General features: G+C 45.3%; 1 protein-coding gene across 4 annotated transcripts; it reads left to right on the top strand.

Annotated features, from left to right (window-relative positions):
• The first annotated feature begins 1,571 nt into the window (after window positions 1-1,571).
• Window positions 1,572-22,829, top strand: znf318 (zinc finger protein 318). Of its 4 annotated transcripts, none has more exons than XM_047351202.1 (12): window positions 1,572-1,954; window positions 4,314-4,426; window positions 5,000-5,573; window positions 5,838-7,050; window positions 7,207-7,298; window positions 7,436-7,535; window positions 7,781-8,094; window positions 14,927-15,112; window positions 15,203-15,296; window positions 15,673-15,791; window positions 19,238-21,125; window positions 21,162-22,829. In XM_047351202.1, the coding sequence occupies exons 1-12, from the start codon at window positions 1,730-1,732 to the stop codon at window positions 22,361-22,363; spliced, it is 6,120 nt and encodes a 2,039-aa protein (XP_047207158.1). In that variant the 5' UTR covers window positions 1,572-1,729; the 3' UTR covers window positions 22,364-22,829. The 4 variants fall into 4 exon arrangements, with proteins under 4 accessions (XP_047207158.1, XP_047207159.1, XP_047207157.1 ...); XM_047351203.1 differs by having other exon boundaries at window positions 19,238-21,443; window positions 21,534-22,829; XM_047351201.1 differs by having other exon boundaries at window positions 7,781-8,088; window positions 19,238-22,829.
• Window positions 22,830-23,724: the final 895 nt, after the last annotated feature.

Raw genomic sequence — 23,724 nt, 5'->3', positions numbered from 1 at the left:
GCAGCTGAACCTTCAGTGGGGACAGCAGGGCCTTTATAATAAAAGAACCTCTGCATTGGACTGGGCCAGAACCCGTTTTTCAGATCAGTTCTCTGCTGCAGCAGTACAGGTCACCTGGGTCAGGACAAGATAACTTTAGATGGTTCCCCCACCATCTGCATTCTGTAACCACTTGAGCATTTACCCTTAAGGGGAAATAATCTTCCATCTGCTCCCTGCGGTTTATGGATATTTACATTTCCTCCCTAGAACAGGTTCTAAATTAGATTCCTGCTGTAGAACTCTATTAATGACAAAAACAATAAAACAACGGAAAGAAAGAAATAATTCAACTGTATTTTAAAGGCCTAAAATTGTTAGTTGGTTAAGTCATTATATAAGGAAATCAATTTCTAACTTCAATAAATTCTACTGTTAAATCCTAAATATTTCAGTATTTCTTACACTACATCATTAAATAATTTAAGCTGATGCTGATTAACTAATCACCCTCCACAGATTCTCAGCTGCTATCCACTCACTTTTTCTTTTGTAGTTTTAGCCCTGCTGGCAAAGTTTAATTAAAAGGTTGAGAGATAAATGAAATTCATGATGAGCTGCAACACATGACCATGACCTACAATAATTACAAATAATATGATTTCCAGATTAATTCAAAATAAAGATAGATGCACCTATTTGACAGATGCATCTCCAGTTTTACTGAAATTTTCACATGTATAAATATTTAGTGACTTTTGAATTAACTGAGTTGTGGCACTTTTGGCTTTTCATATCCTACACACTGAGTGATCCAATTGGTTCGTGTTGTAGACCTCTGCTGGTGTGACATGTTTAGATTTGAGCTCCAAATGCCAAGATCAGAACCTTTCTTCGTTCAAGTCTAGTTTCTTTGTAGGTTGAGCCTCCGTGTGAAGCAGGATCTTAATTTCATTCAGCTGCAGGTTGAGAGGGGAAATATGCAGCCTCCCTCACTTTCATATAATGAAACAGAACCTCATTCTCCTCTTGGTTACTGGACACTCACCTGAACAACAACTCTCTTACCCTTCAGTGTCTCTCCTGGTCCACTGTCTCCTGGAGGGCGACAACATTCCCTAACCTCTGATCCGGTGGATCTGGCTTTTCACTAATGGACATTACAATTAGAGTTTTGGTAACCTTAAAAGCTGCACCTTGCTCTAGATGGATGTTAAGAGGGCTCTAACAATTTACATTTTCCTGAAGAGGTCAAGCTGCGTCAGGAACCAAACCATTTTGTGTTTGGGATGGAGGTGTTTTTAACCACCACTACAGGGACAACTAGAAAAAAATATAGAAACGTTTCATGTTATTTCACTATAGTTCTACATTTAGAAAAAAAAAATATTCTTGATCATAGTTTGTTTGAGGACCCAGCCCTGGGCCCCGCTCGACCAGAGGCCCGGGACAAATGACTTTCCTCTCCCCCCAACCTGGCCTTGATCAGGACGCTCAGCTCCGACTGTCTGCAGCACCGAATTACTCCACATGGTGGCAACAGTGAGACGTTCAGGAAAAAGGTTACAGTACAGACACAAAGAAGAATGGGTTCAGTGTGCGTATGGCTCTAAGCGGAACACAGCATATATTTAATAAAATAATAATCAAATAGTTGTTTTTCTACGGACCAGAACGAGTTGTGGCCTGTAGTTTATTTGTAAACCACCGCACCGACCCGCAGCTTCACACGCTGCCCCTGGCAGAGAAGATGTTCCGCGGCCGGCCTCCGTTTAGAGGCTACCCGCCTCTTCCGAGGCCTCACCCGTCACCGGGTTACCGAGACGATAGGGCCAGGCCAAGACTTCCGTACCACCAGGACTACCCGGAGTACCGGGACCACGGAGCTCCGGATTCTTACCGCCGGAGGTACCCCTCCCCCGGCTATGGAGGCCACCGTGCTGGGGACTTTTGGGCGGGGGGTTCGCCTCCTGAGGTGAGTGGGAATAAACATAAAATGTGCCGATTAATGTAAAATCCAGTTAATTTTCTCTCACACGAGAGTTAAGTCTCATATTAGTCCTGAACCAAAATTGCAGTAAAATTTTCAGTTCTGATGGGTTGCTGAGCTGGTGGACAGCTAGCAGTCTGAGCTGCAGACCAGACTCCATTCAAAGACGGGTTGATTTAAAGTGTGGAAGCTTTGAGGTCCACACCGGACTCTGTCCAGGTCTTTTGGACTCTGCAGACAGGTTGGAAGAAATTCTGTTCAGTTTCTGATGAAACTTGTTGATTTAATCGCCTGATTAAGAATCAGAATTTGTCATTACATGTTAAAAACAATTACAGATGGAGTCTAGAAAACTAACGACAACATTCATGTCCGCCTCTACATACACACACACACACACACACACACACACACACATCACACACACACACACACATCACACACACACATCACACACACACACACACACATCACACACACACATCACATCACACACACACACATCACACATCACACACACACATCACACACACACATCACACACACATCACACACACACACACATCACACACACACACACACACATCACACACACACATCACATCACACACATCACACACACACACACATCACACACACACATCACACACACATCACACACACACACACACACACACACACACACACACATCACACACACACATCACACACACACATCACACACACATCACACACACACACACATCACACACACACACACACACATCACACACACACATCACATCACACACACACACATCACACACACACATCACACACACATCACACACACACACACACATCACACACATCACACATCACACACACATCACACACATCACACACACACACACACATCACACACACACATCACACACACACACACACACATCACACACACACATCACATCACACACACACACATCACACACACACATCACACACATCACACACACATCACACACATCACACACACACACACACATCACACACACACACACACACATCACACACACACACACACACATCACACACACACATCACACACACACACACACATCACACACATCACACACACATCACACACATCACACACACACACACACATCACACACACACACACACACATCACACACACACATCACATCACACACACACACATCACACACACACATCACACACACATCACACACACACACACACACATCACACACATCACACATCACACACACATCACACACACATCACACACACACACACACACACATCACACACATCACACACACATCACACATCACACACATCACACATCACACACACATCACACACACACACACATTCTTGTTTTGCTATGTGTAGTGAGGACCATGTGTTGACTTCCATTGACTTCCAGTCATTTTCAACCCTTTCTATGCCCTAACCCTGACAATAACCCTAAACCTAACCATTACCAGTGCATGTCTAACCCTAACCTGAACCTAAACTCAATTCACATCTTAGTCCTAAACCTAACCGTTAGCAAAATAGGTTGTGAGGACCAGCAAAATGTCCTCACTTTGGTACAAACGGTCCTCAATTTGATGGTGAAATCGGTAAAATGGTTCTCACTGTGATGCCAAGACAGGAACACACACACACACACACACACACACACAGACAGCTTGTGGTTTTCTTGTGGGCACTTTGCATTGACTTCTATTCATTTTTATCATTCAGTTATATGGCCTAACCCTGACCCTAAACGTAGGCGTAATGTTTCATACCAAACCCTAAAGCTATTTCACAACTCAACCCCTGACCCAACAGCAGCATTTCCCCCATGGGGACCAGGCTTTGGGCCCACATGGTGCAGTGGGTCCTCACAACGTGGTATATTTTCAGAAAATGGACCTCATCATGTAATAAAAACACACAGTCATACATAACATTTTCTTTTGCACATGAGCTTGCATTACCAACACAGTAAATTATAAAACCTTTCAATTTTGAGGGTTCTGTAGCTCCTGCCAGACGGGACCAAGGAGCCGAGCTTGTGCATGGGATGTTTCATCATGCAGGATAGTAGTAGATGAAAATAAGTTCTGGTGTGTTCAAGTGTTTTTTTCAGCGTAGGGCATTTTGAAAAGTTTTTTTTTCGGCCAAAACATTAAGGTGTCATGGAGTTAATCCAGTGTTGAGTGATCAGCAGATTATTTTCAGATAATTATTGCGGTTAACTGATTAAAAAACCGAAAGTCTGGATGGAGCCAGAGGACACGTCGATGACTGTGTTTAATGATTTGGTTAAACGTGTTGTCTCTTGCAGAGGTCTCCGTCTCACCGAGGACCGGCTCATATGGATCACAGCCTGGTCATCAGTGTGGGGAACGAGCTGTCTGAAGCACCTGGATCCGTCCCCCCGCCTCACCATCATGACAGGTAACCAAAGACACTTTAGCGAAGAACATTGAACACTTCTGTTTGGCCGTGTGGGTCCAAATGCCAGCGACTGATACTGGGTCCATATTTGTTCCTGATTCATAGCTTCACAATGAATCAGGGTTCTGATCCATCACTGATCACTGGTTTCCTGTATGGAAGCAGACGGTTCCCTCCACAGAACCTCACTTTTACAACTTCAAATTATCCTCACCCCTGGAGTGGGTTTCCATGCATTGTTGGTTGTAGTCTATGATCCACAGTAATCCATAATTAACCTTAGGTGCTGCAGAGGGATTCAGTAACAACAGAACCATTAATCTTCCCCAGTTATTAATGGCACTGACTCACGCACAAAATTATGTTGAAGTTAAATCCTGTGCACTATTTAGCTCTAAAGACCCAGTACTGACCCCACACAGAACCATCTATTCAACGTCAGACCAGCTCAGCAAGCAGGAAGTAGAACATCATCACAGAACTGATTTTAGGATCCCATTACCCGGCAAGAACCAAACTGGTTCTTTGCTGATCCAATTGTGCTCAGTCAGCTCCACTTATGTTTTCTTACAGAGATTACCCTGCCCGACCCGAATACGAGCGGAGTGGCAGCAGGAGCCGAAGTACAGGCCGGAGCCATGGACGAAGCAAGAGCCGTCATCGAGGCCAGAGTCATAGTCCAGATCAAAGACGGGCCAAGAGCCGTGGGAGGAGCAAGAGCCGAGCCAAGAGCCGCAGTCCTGACCGGAGCCGGGCCAAGAGCCGTGGGAGGAGCAAGAGCCGCAGTCCTGACCGGAGCCGGGCCAAGAGCCGTGGGAGGAGCAAGAGCCGCAGTCCTGACCGGAGCCGGGCCAAGAGCCGTGGGAGGAGCAAGAGCCGACCCGGTAGCAAGTCTAAATCCAGGTCCAGATCTAGATCCCTGGGGAAGAGCAGAGGAAGAAGTCGCAGCCGACGTCACAGCAGTTCGAGTTCCAGCAGCTCAAGGTCCATCAGCTACAACAGAGACAAGAGCGATCCAAAATTTGGTAAGGACTTCAAAGAGCTGGAGATGGCCCGACGCAGAAAGGAGGTAGAGGAGCTGTTGGGTCAGCCGACAAAATCCATCCTGAAGAAACACAACAGTTACGAAGACTCACCATCTTTTCAGGTATGTCAATCTCATGGGTCTGGTACCAGTTAAAATATTAAGTTACAGTTCTGGCCAAACAGCCAAACAGATCTGAACATGGTGGGTCCAGAATAATAAGGGGCTGAATTCGGGTTTCATCTGGTTTAGCTACAGCAGGTCAAGTCAAGTTTATTTATGCGGTGCTTTTCAGCAACAAGACGCTCAACGCGCTGCACATGAGGACAAACATTACAGTGATACAGGTGAGGTGGTGTCACATCACGTTGTGTTTCTGTGCCACAGAGGTCCGACTCGCCTGGAGATCTGGACCGCACCATGTCCCGTGTTGCTGACCAGCTGCTGCAGGCTGTTAAACTGAATGACCCACATGCTGTGGCTGCTGTGCTCTCAGAACTGCGGTCCGACCCGCAGATGTCACAGCGGGCCAACCTCAACAATGAAATCAAAGAAATCCTGAACCTGCTGGGCGTATCAGAGCCGGCGGGCGGAGTTCCACAGAGAGTTGTGGATGAGATTGACGATGAAGAAAAGTTCTTGTACGGAGAATTAGAGGAGCCTAAAACCTTGGCAGCACCAGAGCCGGTCCGACACCACAGCCTGGATCAGTATGGAGATGTGACGGAAGACTCGCTGTACTCCGATCCTCCCTCACAGAGAGCCGTAGTCAGTCAGGTGTATAGCTGCCCTCCAACCATTTCACCTCAGCTTCAGGCCCCTCCCACTGTGAGCGAGATTAACACATACACGAGTCGGCCCAGCATCAGTGCCGACCAGAACGTCACGGTACAGGTTCCAAACCCAGCCTACCCACCGGGGACGGAGCCACTGGAGGAGAGTGAGCGCCAGGCTTTGGAGGAGTATGAGAAGATCCAGGACCTGCTGAAGACCATTGGGCTTGACCTGGGCGTGGGCGAGATTAGCAAGATGGCGGCCAGGACCAAGGAGCGCCTTCATGGGAACAAGCAGCCTCCAAAGACTCCCACTCGGCGACGGCATTACTCTTCTGGCAGCTCCGATGGCAGCTGCCATAGCCGAGGCCACAGGAGGCGGAGCCAGAGCGTCAGTTCAAGCAGCAGCAGCAGAAGTCGCGGTCGTGGGACCAAACGGGGGGGCAGCTGGAGCAGTGAGGATCACGAGCCCAAGAAGAGCACATCTTCTAAAACTCCCAAACACTGGGAGGTCAAGGATTCAAAGAGCGAGTGGAGTACCCCAACGCCACCTCAAACCTCTGACCCCTCCCCCATCCCAACTCATACAAGCCTGCCCATCCCCACCTACCCTCCCCCACAGCTCCCTGGTGTGATGCCCCCAAACTATCCCCCTCCAGGGTACGGCCAGTATGGAAACTATCTGCCCTACATGCATCAGCAGTGGCCCCCCATGTACCCACCCCCTAACATGGTTCTGCCCCATCAGACCGCCACCGATGACCCCCTACCACCTCCGACTTACAAAAAGCCTTACAACAAACTGACCCCTCAGGCGGGGTCTAAAGGTGAGGAACCCAAAGTCAGACCTGGTTTAGCTTGCTGTAATTGGTCACTCTGGGCTGCAGATAGTCTCATTAGACTGGTTCAGGAAGTGAACAGAACCAATCAGAGTGAGGTAGGTGTTGTGGTTCAGATCCATCAGCTGTGTGTATGGTCCTCAGGTGTTGTGAGGAGCATTTGTCAGGAAGAGCAGCGGCGCAGTCAGGACCAGAAGGTTTCTGACGAGCAGAACAACGAGAGCGAGAAACTAAAGGTGACTTACCTGCTCCTCTCTCATGCATCGCTTCCTCTGTTTACCTGTCAAGGCAGGACCTCTGTACAACTCTCTGATATTCCTGATCCTCCAGTATGGTGGTACTGGTTCTGCTGACTGGTTGTTTTTGTGTTTAGGTTCTGGAGGAGCGTGAAAAGCTTAAGCAAGAGCGGGAGGTCAGAATGACGAAGAAAGAGTATCTGATAAAGGAGCTGGAACGACTCAGGAAGCAGCAGGGTGAGTCCCTGAGGGTTCTGCATTGTTCTGATCCGGCTCTGAAGTCCAAACAAAGTTACAGACCAGGTGTAGCTCAGAGTGTTTCAATCAAACATTTGGATCAGTATCAATGTAAAATAGCGGGCTCCAGCTGAACGAATTGGGTTACAACACTGCTTCCTACAGGTGACGGTGTGACTTCCAGCCCTGTCCTGTGTCTGACCTCCATCGGGACTTCTGTTTCCAACATGTTTCCCATTTTCCAGGCGAGCTGCTGAGAAAGAAGCGCCGTGAGAAGGACGGTCATAAAGACCCCCTCCTGCAGGAGATAAACCGCCTGCAGGAGGAGGTTATGGCTCAGATCTCCAACCTCCGCAAGGAGCACGAGGCAGCAGAGAAGAAACGCAGCGAGATTGAGAAAGTCGCGCTCATCCTTGGCCTTAGCCCATCAGACCGGCCCAGTAAGGTCAGCAAGCAGCCCAAAAACCAGGATCAGGAAGAGTGGCCTCCACAGAAGGAAAAACGGGAGCAGGAGAGGAGCCCTGAGGAGCAGCCAGCTACCAGCAGCTCTGCGGTAAAGGTACAGCTCTTTTAGAGAAGGTAAGAGAGGGAGGAGCAGCCAGATTTATTGTCAGAGAGCATAGCTAGAGAAGGTTCTGTTAGAACCTTCTGCCTGTGTTAGAAAAACCGTTTCAGTTTAACTGCTTTCTTAACGAGTTTATGACCTGTCGTCTTAACGAGTTTATGACCTGTTGTCTTAACGAGTTTATGACCTGATAAAATTTCCATTTTTTCATGGTTCCATTTAGTTTTTGCACTTTGGCTAGCCTTGTGTATGACTAATGCTAAGTAAATAAACCTCTGTTGCTGATAGTAGACAGATGTTAGATCACTGTGAGTTTGTTGGAAAACTAAGTACACCCTCATGGTTGTTGATGCTAACAGCATATAGCATTCATATCATTTAGGTTTGCTGCAGTTTGGTCCCGTTTACCAGAGTCTGTGTTTCTATGTTCAGTTACTTTGGTTGAGCCTCTCTGCTACATTAATCGTCGTTAGCTTCCAACATTCTGAGGATTTCATTCATTTCCAACGAGCTCACAGTGAGACCACATCCGTCTACTGCAGGTAAGGGAACATCACTGGTACTGACACCGTGACTCAACAGAACCTCACTTTAAAAGATCGGAACCAATCCTTTTAATAAGTTTATTATCTACCTTAACGAGTTTATCAGACTCCCAAGTGAAGCTGTTTATTATTCGAGTTCTTGATGGGTTTGTTAAAGAGTTAATTATCTTTGTTACCAGCATGTTGAGGCAGGAAAGGTGACGACGTTACGCTCATCCTCATGTTTCATGTTGGTGTTCCAGTCCAGTCAGAAGACGGGGTAAAGCCCTGCTAAATCAGAGTTCATTTTTGATCCATTGTTTTGAAGCTTCAGTCTGTTTTCAGAACCAATCAGAACCATGCTCAGATTGCAGACTTCCTAACCAGAACAATGTGATTAAAAGCTCCTTTGGTTCAGGGTTCATTTGGATGCTTGAAATCCTTCAGATTTACTGCTTAACGGCACAGTTCTGTAATAAAGAGCAGTCTAACAGTTGGATTAAAAACCTCATTTTGATATTTTTATGTTAAAAGCAGAAAATAGAGAGCGATAATTTGCCTTTAATTGAGTCTCAGAAAGCGTCGCTGCCGCTCAGAGAAAGTTTGTCCCTTTTCGTAATACCGGTGTATGAGTAGCAGATGCATGTCTTGCTAGTGTCTCACTAGTCGCTCACGTCTCCGGTGAGCTGGAGAAAACAGCATTCCACGCAGTTGCTGTTTTCATGACTGCTGACTCAAAAATGCAACAAAACGTGGTTGAAACGAGGAAGCTTCCTGCAACATATGCAAGAAGGACCTGCAGCTTTTAGCGATGGTAGAGCCGGTGCTGTCCAGCGGTAAGCCACAGTAGTGGGAGGGAGTCTTACATTAAACTAGCTTACAACTTTGCTAGCAAATTGCATAATTGATGGATCAAGCTAGAGCATTATATTGTCATCTATTGTACTTTAAAATGTGCAACACCAAAACATTTGTGTTGAAAACGCTAGTAAAGGTGGTCAACTAATGGTTTGATGACACAAAAAGTAGCTGTTGCTTGGTAATGTTCCACCATGCATGCTGTGCATCTGATGTCTCTTTCTGTCAACATTAATATTAGAATGAATTATTTCAGATTGTTGACAGGCTCCCAGCTCATAGGGAGCACTGGTTGTGCCGTGGTCATAAAGATGTTTGGTGCTGGAAAAGTTTGAAAATTAACCTTAAAAAATGCTTGAATTTTATTGTGGGAAAAGTGTTAAAACCCTGTTGGTTATTCTGAACATGGGATCTGTCATGATTGCAGGTGTCAGAACCATCTCATCCTCCCAGCTCATGCTCATTTGTATGCACAGAACTTCCTGGCCCGCCTATAGAAACATCACATCCTGGGCCAAATGAGAGCGTTAATCCAAATAATGTGGCCTCTTACATGCAGGCTCAGGCGGTGGTTCCAAAGAAATGCATCAGCAACAAGATGGTTTGGGTTCTCTTCCTTGATGGTGTTGATTTAACTATTAGCAGCTATTAATAATTATAATTAACTATTGATTATTAACTGACTTATTAATAACGTTAGAATATAACATTTTTAGTCAAACTAACGAGTCGGAGCATCACCTGATCAGGAAGCATCAGCCAAACAACCTTCAGTCTGTCAAGTATTGTCCTGGTAATCCGGCCCATTATGGCGGTATTAAAGAACGTAGATTGAAGAGAAGAAACAAGTTCTGGAGCAGCATCAAGCCCGCCACACAGATGGACAATAAACACACAATGGCTTCTCTTCAAAATATATAAATTTATTAACAAAATAATTCAACTTCAGGTTTAATCCTTAATTAACAAACTCTTCTACTAGACTAGTGACACTCAACTGCATTAATTAAAAGTGAGAAGAATGAGGAAACCTAACAACTACAAAAAGGGGAGAAAGAAATAAACCAGAACCAGTAAAGCGATGCTGGCCCAGTTCAGTGTGAATATGTTCCTTTAAGAGCCAAGGTTTTTCTGGAGAAATTTGGGATGAGGTCAAATTAATTTTAAACTTATTAAAACAATTTGTCTGTGTTCAACAACCAGTCCATAAAGCAAATCAGAGGGGAAATAAAATATTTAAAGGCAATATTTTTTAGAAAATATAACTGCTGAATTAGAAATCAATAACCTGCTGCACAACTGATTTAGTTAATGTTGTAAATCAGCCAGCTGACACGAAGCGGTTTTAGCTACAATGAAAGGTTGATGGCTTATTTAGCAACTCCTTTAAAGGTCATATGAAGACTACTTTAGTTTGTGAAATACCTGAATAATTTGATAGTACATGTTATTTGCAGTATGAATATGCATCAAATTTCTAAATACTTTAGTAAACATATGCTATTTTGTACAACACGCATGAAAATCAGAATTTCCCCCCAGAACATTTGAAGGAGGCGGATCACTCCGCTACGTCCTTTAGGTCAAATAACACGAGCCTTAGTTCACTGTTGTACAGTGTCAGATTTGGATTCCTTCAGAGAAGCCGCATTGTTTTTAAATTTAGACATAATTTGGGTTTAAAACATGATATTGCGTGGCTTTTTAGTGCACAAACAGGTCTTAAAGAGGCGGTCCATGCCTGCACAGAACTCCTTTCCATCTGCCATCATCACTAATGAGGTCAGGTTAGCTCGATTTGGGGGCGCCCCCTGCTGCTTGTCATTCTGCCAGCTGCACGACCATCATCATAACATGACAGTGAGATTAACAGAGCACCGCTGCAAAAAAGACTGGCTCAAGTAACAGTAATGTCTTTAAAATATTGTTGCATAATAATGAATTGGCTCCGGGTTCCTGGAAGTGCTACTCGGACGGCAGCTTGGTACAGCAACTCCTACCAAGATGGAAAACCTTTTCTATACATAGGCAATAAACCATTACCACTGGACAAGTAAGTCTCTCTAAGATTGTTCTGTAAGGTTACTGTAGATTCTCCAACTACAAGATTGTATCTCATTTTTTACCCTCTTCAGTTAACACTGCTGTAACGGTGGAACTTGCAAATAAATAAATAAATAAAGGACTTATTCTTTTTTTTTTTTTTATTAAAGAATTTGTTCGGCACTAGAGGCCTTTATTTTGATAGTAGGCAGACAGGAAGGAGGGGCAAAGAGAGGGGGAGACATTCGGCAAAGGTCGCCGGGTCCAGGACTCGAACCCAGGACGCTCGCTTCGAGGACTGTAGCCTCTATATGTGGTCACGCGCTAACCCCTACACCACCAGCGCTGTGCCTAAGGACTTCTTATTCTTAAGAAGATATTGCCTTCTAAACACAGATAAATTGTGATGGATGTGTATGTAGCTATGTAGCTACCCGCCATATACTCTGTTTGGCAGGTTGCCACTGGCTCAGTGGTTTTTAGATTTAGTCCTTTACCGAAATCGGACTCCGTGTCACACACAGACATGCTAGCAGCTGGATTGTTTGAACAAAACAATGTCACGTTGCAACAGCCGTATATCTTAGAAACGAAAGTTTAGATTTTGACCTGTTCTTCTGGGTTTTGTCTGTTTAGCAGGAAGAAAGTCATAGTTTAAGTCACATGTACCTGTAGCTACCATTAATATATGTACTAATGTGTGTTTGAGTGCCGGCTGCGTGTTAGGGCCGATTTTAGCACAAACAAAATGAGTTGAATGAGTTGCGTGTCGGGCGCCGCCTCTCAGTCCAGCCATCTGGGGAAAGTGTCTGCTTCTTGGACTAGCACACAAGGCCAGTGTGGGGTGCTGGGATCCAAGCCTGCTTGGACTGCAGGTCAGGTGTGCAGAGCTGCAGTTTTGAGGCTGTCTTCTTTAGGTAGTGGGGAAAACCGCCTCAATTAGAGACACTATATCTTCTTTGGGAATGTCTGGCACTGATTCCTTTCTGCAGAATGTCAAAAAGAAAGGTTATGGCAACTCTTTTGGCCAGTTTACAATCGACGAGGATATAAACATTAGCTTGCCCTCGGTTTTGGATCCTGAATGTAGCCCTTTGTTTGGCCGACAAGATCAGGACATTCCGATTTTCATGTGTCTCCCCTTGTTCTGCTCTGGAAGAGCTACTGGTAAGAGGGCAAACAGGACTACGACCCAGAGTTTTGTATTACGATGTCATGGGGATTCCAGCTGTGACTCCTTCCTGGGGCTGTCCTCAAAGTAGGTTGTTGCTGTGCATTCTGGGATTTAGAGTTTTACCAGCCTTTTTGGCTACGTTTCCACTGCAGGTCTTAAAGCTCAAATCTGATTTTTTCAGGAATCTGATTTTTTTTTCTGTGGTTGTTCGCATTACTTTGAAAATGTCCAAATTGACCTGCATGCGCATAAGAACAATATGAGTGTCAACAAGCGCAGCACAACTGTAAACACAGAGAAATAGGTGTTATGGTTCAAGTGTACAACAGAACCTATTTATTATCAGCGGGTGCTGGGTGGGAAACACGTGAATAAAAGGAGAGTGAAAGTCTTTATTGTTCCGGTTTAGGGAGATCTGACTGCCGATTCACCACAACAAACTGGATGCAGAGACACAGCCAGCAATGGTGGGCCAGGGATGTTAACTTTACAGAGACTGAGTTTATTACTAACTGCTACCGTTTCCTGCTGGGTGGTGCAAAGTTGTGACGAATGCGACGGAAAATGACGTCAAAGTCACATCTAATCTGTCTTGGTTGTTCCCACTGGAGTCATATTCCAAAAGATCAGATACGAGTCGGATTCAGGACCACATTTGAATGTGGCTCAAATGTGACTTGAAAAAGTCAGATATGAGCGTTCACACTTGACCCCCGAAAAGTCAGATTTGGGCCACATTTGCCTGCAGTGGAAACGGGGGCCATTGTATAGTTCAGATGTTCTCCATCCAAGCTGGGCCCCACAGTGGACTATCAGGTTTAGTCTGAATCACATCCTGCACTTCTGGACCAGGAGTCATCCCAAGGGACCAATCAGCCAATCAGAGGATGGATTCCTCTGTGTCTTTCCAGAAGATTTTTCAACAATCCAGTCCTAAAACCTGATAACTGAGAATGTTTTAATATCACTATTTTTACTAAAACATGTAATCCTTCCATTAAATTAAAGATGAGGTGGCACCATCTACAATTGACAATTAGATTTCCAGGTGGTTATGGATTATTTTAAGCAGCGAGCTTAGATCTGCCTAATGGTTTGAGGGCCTCCGGTCTGGGTCTAAAAGTAATCGGCAGAACATAGATTAAACCACCAGTTCTTAGTGATTGCCATACTGCATACAGTGAAATTGTGATGAAGATTATCTGTATGCAGAGCTCTGTTCAGAACATAATGATCAGTCCTTGTCTGAAATAATACTGACAGCAGCAGAAATAAATGTTCAAATGTCTCTGTCAGGAAAACTAACTTATGAATGTCTGTTTATTGTTTATTGGTTATTTAACCCATCTGACCCAGTATGCGTTTGCACATGAACATTTTAAATGGGTTTTGGTCCGTTCATCTGACCCCAGCTGAAATTCTTTTAAAGCAACTGTTCCCTTCTTTCTGGACATTAAACAGACTGATGGAAGACCTTCGTGTGTTCAGTTGATGCTTTTAAGATTTACATTCTTCTTTTTTGGTCTTAAAGGAAGTGTTATTTGATTCTCTGAAGACCTTCAAGTTCTTCTTCTATCGTAGAAACAACACAGATTCTAGCTGAAACGATAAAGTGTCACCTGACCTAGACTACAGCATCGTGCAGTTATTGTTGACGATAATTAGACTGAATCTGAAACCTGATTTAGATGATTATTTTCATTTCACACCCAAATTAACCTGGACATCTGTAAATTGTGTGCATTTTCAACCAGAACCTCTGAGTTGGATCTCTCTGCTGCAGCCGATTCCTGCTGTAAATCATCAAACTGATGAAAACTCTTTGTTGTTAAATGTTTTGAACTAAAACTGTTTCATACTGACATTTAATTGGAGGTTCCAGATCATCCAAACCTTTGATATTGCTAATGGTTCGGTGGGTTTTAGGTTCTTGCAACACAGACGTTAAACTGTAAACGTGGCTCATCAGTTTTCATTAATCTGTTGCGTTGAACCATGAAGTGTTATTGCTGGAACACGTTGATTTGGTATTTATTGCGGGACGCGCGTTGATTTTGTCTTCGTTATGGGATGAATGTTGATCCTATCTTTGCCATTGAGTGTCAGTGCTGGACTCTGTGAAGGTAAGTCTTCAAACTTTTACTCTTTTCCTAGTTAGTTCTGGTTTCTGTCCTGACTGCCTGTCTCCTCTCGCTGTCCTGACTCTCCTCTATCTTTTGTTTTTTAGCTAACCCCGATGGCTTCGTCGAAGGCCTCCCCTGAAAAGGTGCTCTCCACTGCCTCGCCTCTGGCGCTGACCCCTGACCCCTTTGAATACTATGATGCTGGAAACCACTGGTGCAAAAACTGTAACATCACCTCCGGCTCCATGTTTGACTTTTTCACGCACTTGCACAGCAAAACGCACCGAAAGGTTTGTTCAACAGACAGTTTGATGTCATCGTTCACAGTCGACTCTTTTATTTTGCTCCGATTCATTTCACCATCACTGTCCTTCTCACAGACTTTGGATCCATATGACCGGCCTTGGGCCTCCAGTCCAACCAAGATCTCCAAGACCAACACCGGGGAGGTCAAGCTGACCAAACCAGCCAAAGGTACCGGTACCATGTCATCACCTGATCCAGTAAACCCATCATAGTTATTGATGATGTGGTCTCTGAACCACTGAATTTTGTTAGCTATCTTTTACCTACAGGTGGAACTCAGAGTGGACGTTTGTGTTGGAGAAGAAGAAACTCCCGTTTAGATCTTCTGATGTTTTTTCATTTGTTTTTCCATCTGTTAGTGCTCTGAAATAACTGCTCACTATTCTCCTTGTAAACAACCATGCAGCAAATATTTTCTCTATGAATCTCTCCTGTCCTGACAGGGTTTGATTAACCTGGAGATGTCCAGCAGGTAAACACGATTGGCAGCTTATTTGTGACTTTCCGAGGGTTTAAACTGCACTGCGCTTGTGTTTGACTGCAGGTTCGGAGTTCCTGGTTCCGGTCAGAGGTTTCTTCTGCCTGTTGTGTAAGGAATTTTTTGGAGATGCCATCTGTGCTGAGGAACATGTCATCACACACACTCATAATGAGAAATACAAGGTATGAACTAAAGGAGACCTGTCCTATGCTGTTTTTACCCAAACTACAGCAGCAACCTGGATCCTTTTATCTTTAAACGTTTTCTATCAGGACTTCCTCAACAGCTGTTGAAATTCAGTTTAATTTAAGCACAATCTCATTATTTATTAAATGCAATACAAAGTATTCCAGGCCATGATCCAGCGTCCAGTAGAACCATCCCCTTTCAACATTTCAGATTGTTGCTTCAAAACATCAAGTGCTCTTGTGTGAATGTTGTGTCACTCATCCATGATCATTATCATTATTTTCTCTGAGCTGTCAGGCACCTTGCTATTAACAAAGCTAAGTATTTTGATGTTTTTCTTGCTGCAAGAGTGTTTAATTTCATTCATGGCCCCATCGCTCACTATTAGTGTTTGTGGCCTGGTGGCTGGCCCTTTCTGAAGCCGTTTAGGAGGAAGCCATTTAGAGCGTAACCTGTTAACTTACTTTTCGCTGGTGTTTGAAGATGAGCTTTCCTTAGGGATCTTCCCAGATCTGAAGGAAATGATTTATCCTTTGGCTTTGCACGGAGAGAGTTTCAGGGAGGACTGTTGGTCAGCTTATGCCCTGTTTACATGATAAGATGATGACAAAAACGAAGCATGAGATGTCGCCTGGTATAGTGGAGCCAGGACCCTACCCTGGAGCCAGGCCTGGAGTCGGGGCTCGCCATCGAGTGCCTGGTGGCTGAGTTAGTCCTCGAGGGACCTGGCCAGGCCAAGCCCAAACAAGTGGCGCAAGGCCATCCCCCAGTGGGCCCACCACCTGCAGGGGCCATCATGAGAGACTGGTGCAAAGACAATCGGGCGGCAGTCGGGCTCACCTTCACGCTCTGGAACCCAGCTCCGTGATGCCCATTTTCTACCAACACGGTTCTGAGCACCTTCCGGTTCCTGAACGTGATTTTGAGCTGGTGACTTGTGTTTTTACCAACAAAAAGAGGTTCTACAGCACGAACTCTGGTTCAACTCAGGCACCACAGAATACTTGGTTCTTCTGTGCGAAGCACAACATCACCCGTGGGCGGGTCAAAGCTGCAGACGATAGAAGCAACAAGTACGAAGGAGAAGACGAAGACAAAGAATGTACCGTATAAACATTATTATTTATATGTTTGTAAAAACACGCTAAACACTCAAGGTATAATTACTGGTTTCTGTTACACTCAGGGATGCTGAACATATGCAAATGAAAACATTGTACATACCATTGTATGTATGATGCTCTCTTTTTACATTAGAAGGAACAGCAGCTCAGGAAGCTCCACTATCTCACTACCACGCTTTCTCCACACGTTGTGTAATGCCCACTGGTGATGACTCAGACTTGGTTCCCAAAACTGGGGGAAACATGCGTTGCTGCTCCGCAAAACACCAAAGTTTGAGGGCACACGAACCGAACCTGTTCGAAAACGAGAGTTCTTTTGGTGGAAAATCACTATGAGAGAAGTTGGCATCTGTTATACTCTGGAGTGGCCCATGAGGCGAGGTAGCGCGCTGGGGTCAGTTTGCTTGTCGCCCCTCAGCTCAGTCGTCTCCTGTTGGGGTGTACTCCAACTTTAATGCCCACATGTGAAACACCAGTGACATCCGGAGGGGTGTGATTGAGAGGAATGGCATCTCCCAACTCAGCCCGAGTGGTGTTTCATTGTTGGACTTCATGGTTGAATTTGTAGTTGTCTTCTGACCTTCCCCACATGTCTTGGACACTCAGGTGAAGAGAGGGGCAAGCTATCAACCGATCACCACCAGGTGATGAGTTGGATCCACTGGCACAGGAGGTAGCCGGACAGAGTCAGAAGGCCCAAGCGTATACTTAGGGTCATCTGGGAACATCTGGTGGAGCACTCAGTCAGGGATGTATTCAATTCCCACCTCTGGGACACCTTTTCCCAGAATACTGAGGAGGCTGGAGACGTTGAGTCCGAGGGGACAATGTTCTCTACCTCTGTTGTCAAGGCATCCGCCCATAGCTGCAGCTGTAAGATCTGCCTGACTGTCACGGCGGCAATCCTGGAACCTGGTGGAGAACACCGGCAAAGAATGACATCAAGCAGAAGTTCTGTTGATTCTGCTTAGCTTGTGGGGCTCCTGAGGCAGCTGATGGGTACAGTATGGCCAAGCACGCCACGGCCAGGGTGGTTGCAGGGGCATGTCGGCATGCCTTCCCTGGTCGAAGCCACGACTGGAAACTCAGAGCTGGATTCATTCATCACCCAGGCCAAAGTCGCAGAGGTGATTTAAAAAAAACTCCATGGTGGCATGACTTCGGGGGTGGATGAGATCCGTCCTGAGTACATGAGGTCTCCGGATGTTGTGGGGCTGTCGTAGCTGACACGCCTCTTCAACGTCACATGGCAGTCGGGGGACAGTGCCCTTGTACTGGCAGCCTGGGGTGGTGGTCTCCCTTCATAAGAAGCAGGTTTCCACCCCGTGTCCAAATAAACATGGCAACGGTGTTCAGTAAGGCAAAAAAGAATTTAACTGAATATGAAATAGAGATGTTAGTGTCAGGGGTGAAGGCAAAACATAGAAGTTTATTTGGCATTCCTCTGGTATAAGTAATACGATGTTTAAAATGGAGTGGCAAATGCTGGAAACGCAGCAGGAGTCAAATTCGGATCTTTGGCTGAAACTTTTAATAAATGGTCCAACATCACAGTTGATGTGAATAAAAGAGGTGCTGCGCATCGGCGGAGTGTTTCAGCCACAGGTGGAGGCCCTGTTTTACCAAGCCTTGTGTCCCTCTGTAACACTGGGGCCGATTCCATGCAGAACTTCAAGATGATTGAACTGGGCAATCTTAACCGGCTAATAAGCCATGCATCATGTACCAGCCGATCTGTAGGATCTCTGAAAAAATGCTCCCTCAAACTTCTTTCATTGGGGATGTCCTTTAGTTGTGCCAAAGCTGCCATCATTCCACAAGTATGCAGAACTTTACACAGCTATTTATTGGACATGTGTGATTGTCTACAACTTGTCCACCTTCACAACACCGGAGTTATTAGGAATCTATCTGCTGATGACCAAATAACCTTTCCCAGATTGATGGATGGCAACATTTGCTTCTTTAAGGCCATTGCTGATGTCTTTCCATCTTGGCATTGTGTTAACCCATCCGCTGCAAACCTGCTTTTATTGTAGTGCTAGTACAGACTGATGATCAGTTAATGAATGACATGGCTGGACCAGAACCTCTGAACTATATTCACACATGATTCCTTAAATAAATAATAAAATGGTGCAGTTTTGTTTTTAACCTTGTTCTGAGTATTTGAGTTGTGTGTAGCTATGCAGAAAATAGTAAAAACTGAAAAGATGGTTACTTTTATCTTAACTGACTGTTTAAATCATTAGAAATATTCTTATAAGGACTTATATTTATGTGGATTTTTGTGTGTTATTTACTTCTTTCACCAGAAACAAATGTTGGAGAATCCCCTCTACGAGCAGAGGAGGAACCTGGACCGGCAGGCAGGCCTGGGTTTGGAGGCGAGTGGAAAGAAACGCAAACATGATGACGATAAAGGCAGCAAAGACAGAGAGGAAAAGACCAAAAACAAAAAAGATAAAAAGGACAAAAAGAAAGAAGAGGAGTCTGCTGAGAACTGGGACGAAAAGACAAAAGTGAAAAAAGAGGAAGAGGAGCATAAAGTGAAGCCAAGCAGAAAGAGCCTAGAGGAAGACAAGTCTTTTCACAGCAAGAAAGATGAGGACGAAAAGTATAAATACAGCAAAAAGGATGAGAAATGCCACTACAGCAGAGAGGACGAAGACAGGAACAACCGGTACAGAAACAGCAGTCGAGATGAAGAGTATCGGTATTGCAATCGCAAGGATGTTGATAACAGATATGACGATTACTCAAAGTATGGCACTAAAGACACAGAGGACAAATACAAGCATGAAAGATGTTCAGATGCCAGATCTAAATGTGACATGGAGCGAGATGCAGGAAAGCCTAAAGCAGAAAGGGAGTTCGATAAACGAGGAATGAAACCAGATGTCAGAAAGTCTGAACCTTCGTTAAAGCCCTACGACCTGCCCAAAATCTTCTGTGGACCCAGTCCAGCCATGAGGGCAAAGCTCCGCAAGCAGGCCCTAGAAGCTGGCAAAGCACCACTCTCTGCAAGCATGGGCACTTCATTTGGGAAGTTCACGTGGAAGAAGAGGGAGAACCAGCTTGCAAAGGAAGCCGAGGAAGTTGCAGCAGAGTTCATCAAAGAGGATGAAATGGCTGTAAAGGAGCAGTCGGGTGAAGATGAGGATTCTTTCTCAAAGTCGATGGCGGCTGCAAAAGAGATTGCTGAGAAGCTGGCAGGTGAGCAGCTCAAACCTCCACTTTGGTACCAGCCTGGTCAAGGACAGATTCGGCCAAACCTCCGTGCACCTGTCGCACAGCTGAGGAGACCTGCCTTGGCAGGAAAACCTGCATCACTTAATACATTCCTGAATATTAGACCCCAAAGCACTGATGGAAGTTTACCAGGACCTAGTCCTAGGGCCCCTTACAGTCTTCCAATTCCCCAGATATCCCATAGCAAACCTGGGCCTTTGGTAAAGACTCCTGGACCGTTGGAGCAGATTTCTGCGCCTGGGGAAACTAAACCAGAGCCGTTTGGTCCTAAACTCCCCCCTTCAATGTCGAAACCTGAACCATGTCAGGCAATTTCTGCATTAGCAGGTTCTAAAGCTGATTCGGCTGAGTCAAAACCACCAGCATCTAATGCAAAACAAGATCCTGAATTTCCCACACCTGCTACGGTCGAGTCTAAGCCCGCACCCGTTAAGGTTAAACCTTCAATCGTTTCTCAAGTTTCTCCTGTCCCCTTAAGAACAGAATCCTCAGAAATGAAATATCCTTTACCACAAGTTAAAGCGGCTACCTCTCAGGCTCCCACTGCACCAGTCATTTCATCCAAAGCTACACCATCACAGCCAGCAATGATAAAGATCGTGTCTGATGTGGCAGCTCCTGGTGTCCCGGAAAGTGAGCAGACTCGCACTGTGTTCGTCAAACCACCTCCGTTCAAGAACATGTCAGAGGGACCTCGCAAGTCAGAAAAACCCAAGAGTAACCTGGCTGCAGCCAAGGCAAAGGACTTATTTGACATCTTCTACAGCAGTATTGGCCAATCAGGGCCTTCCTCTTTCTCTAAAACAGAATTGGATATCGGAGCTGGTAAAGGTTCTCCTTCAGCCCCTCAAGCATTACAAATCCAAACCCAATCACAGCCCCAGCCACCAAATAAACCCCTATCTCAACCCCACACCCAACCACAGCCCCAAGATAAACCTGAATCCCAACCACAGCCCCAACCACCAAATAAACCCCTATCTCAACCCCACACCCAACCACAGCCCCAAGATAAACCTGAATCCCAACCACAGATCCAACCACAGCCCCAACCACCAAATAAACCCCTATCTCAACCCCACACCCAACCACAGCCCCAAGATAAACCTGAATCCCAACCACAGCCCCAACCACCAAATAAACCCCTATCTCAACCCCACACCCAACCACAGCCCCAAGATAAACCTGAATCCCAACCACAGATCCAACCACAGCCCCAACCACCAAATAAACCCCTATCTCAACCCCACACCCAACCACAGCCCCAAGATAAACTTGAATCCCAACCACAGATCCAACCACAGCCCCAACCACCAAATAAACCCATATCTCAACCCCACACCCAACCACAGCCCCAAGATAAACCTGAATCCCAACACAAGGAACTCGCTCAAACTAAAAATGAACTCTCAGATAAACCTCAGGATCAATCAAAACCTCAAACAATGCCCCAACAGCAGTCTCCATCACTCTCCCACTCTCAACTTCCATTTACAGTCCAGACCTCTCTACAGAACCACTCAAGCACTAGCTCTGGAAGCCCACAAGCCCAGACTAATGCTGACATTCAAATCACATCTGTTTGGTCTCTTCAGGCCACCACAGCTCCAACAGCTAAGGCTGTTTGTCCTGAAATATCTGTACCAGCGTTTCAATCAAAACAGACTCCACCAGCTTATACTGAGGGTTTGCCTCAAAGCCAGCCCACTACTTCTGAGCCTGAAACCCAAATCCGCCCACAGACTAAGCAAGCGCCACTGGAACCAACAGCTGAAGCACCATCCAAATCACCTCCTCAAATCCAAGAGGAGACGCAGGCTGAACCTCAGATAGGCCAGGATGCTAATTCCCATCAAGAAGTCACTCCAGAACCACAACCTAAACCCAAACCAAGTCCAAGAACCAGAGGCAAGGCAGCACCAATGAAGAAGAACCCTCCTGCTGCTGCTCCTGTTCGTCAGACTCGCTCCCAAACCAGATACCAGACCCGCCAGCAGCAGCAGAGTGAACCAGAACTCGAACAGGAATCAGCTGCAGGGGACCGCAACACTACGCTGTCAGAAACTAAAGGTTTGGAGTCTTCTGACACGGTCAAAGAGACTGATCCTCCAGGGACGGAGGTCACCCCAGAAACATTGGGTCTCCATTCAGAAATGACCTCACTGGACTACAATTTTAGCTTTGAGTAGGGTGTCTGGGGTTCTGAGTGTTTGGAGGGACACAAAGATCTGGGTCTTATTTATTTACTGGACAGGAGGACACAAGTTCAGAAACCTTCCACTGTTAAAAAGACCAGACTGATGTAAATTTCAATAAGTCCTCCTGATTTTACCTTTCTGAAGGCCTGCGGGTACAAAGCAGAGACTTTATTATCTTCCACAATGCTCTCCCTGAAACCTGCTGACTCCTCAGTGATCTAGAGGCTACAGCTGTACATGGGACTCCTGTTTTCCACCAATAAAATATTTTTATGTTTTCAAAATCGCCATTCTGCTCACTGTAGCTTTCTGTTCTTTGCATTTAAAGTCACTTTCCTCGTAAGAAGTTCAAATGAAGACCGGCGGTTCCTTATGTTTGTGCTTGCAGATGTTTTTAGATGTAATATTTGCTTCTTTCAGCAGAGTTTTAATAAAGGTTGGCAGATAATTTTCTGAAGCCCTTCTTGTGCTGTTTGAAACTGTAAGATAGAGATTCTTAAAGCAAGAGAGGCAATAGTTTGGTCCAAAAGAAAAGGTTTCTGTCAGAACCGAAGGAGCTCCAGTATCTAGGTGTCTTGTTCCTTAGTGATGGCAGGATGAAGCAGGACTGAATGAATAGATGGACCAGAGCTTTATCTGCAGTGATCAGATTATTGATTTGGTCCACTGTGGTAAGGCCCCAGAGGTTTCCCTGCAAGTTCTGCTGGGACAAGACCCCAGGCTCAGATCCCATTGCATTGGTGACTGAGATATTCTGGTAGAGAGTCTTCATATGGACAGAACCATAACTTCCAGTAACCTGGTGGATAACCAACTTCTCTGTTGTCTTCTCTCTCAACTGGCCCAGTTATACATAACAAACATGTTGAATGTAGAAGAAACTAAAATTGGATCACCAAGAAAATCAGTCATTTCCTGCTAAACCAGGGGGGTCCAAATTTTGGCCCGGGGGCCATTTGTGGCATTTCGAGCGATTTTGGGTGGACCCCTGAATGCAATTTAGGAATTAATTTATAGAATAAATTTTGTAATTTTTTAGGACGAGATTTACAAATTAAAATCTTCTCAAAATGAAAAATGTTTGGTCAAGCATGAAGTTATGTTGGGACCCCAGCCATGGTGGGCCAGAACTTTTCTGGAACTTTCAAAATAAATCGCATTAACCTACTTGCAGCACAGCCAGAAACGGGGTAACAGCGGACTTCCCGTGACGTCACTGTCCAAATAAAAACCCCGCTTTTGCAACAAACTGACCTCTTCACGCAGGTCCCCAGAAGAACTGGACAGAGGGACACAGCGGCTAATGTCTCTTTGCTGGCAGACAGACATAAACTCTTCAAACTGGATCCAAA

This window comes from Girardinichthys multiradiatus, chromosome 22 (genome assembly GCF_021462225.1).
Source record: "Girardinichthys multiradiatus isolate DD_20200921_A chromosome 22, DD_fGirMul_XY1, whole genome shotgun sequence".
NCBI classification, from domain to species: Eukaryota; Metazoa; Chordata; class Actinopteri; order Cyprinodontiformes; family Goodeidae; genus Girardinichthys; species Girardinichthys multiradiatus.
The sequence above is the reverse complement of the archived record's forward strand: the minus strand, read 5'-3'. Positions and strand labels throughout refer to the sequence as shown.

Coding starts and splice junctions, on each gene's coding strand:
- znf318 (XM_047351200.1), top strand. CDS start 1,730: ATGTTCCGCGGCCGGCCTCCGTTTAGAGGCTACCCGCCTCTTCCGAGG. Junction 7,299..7,435: donor ACGAGAGCGAGAAACTAAAG/GTGACTTACCTG, acceptor TTTTGTGTTTAG/GTTCTGGAGGAGCGTGAAAA. Junction 15,792..19,237: donor CTCATAATGAGAAATACAAG/GTATGAACTAAA, acceptor TTCTTTCACCAG/AAACAAATGTTGGAGAATCC.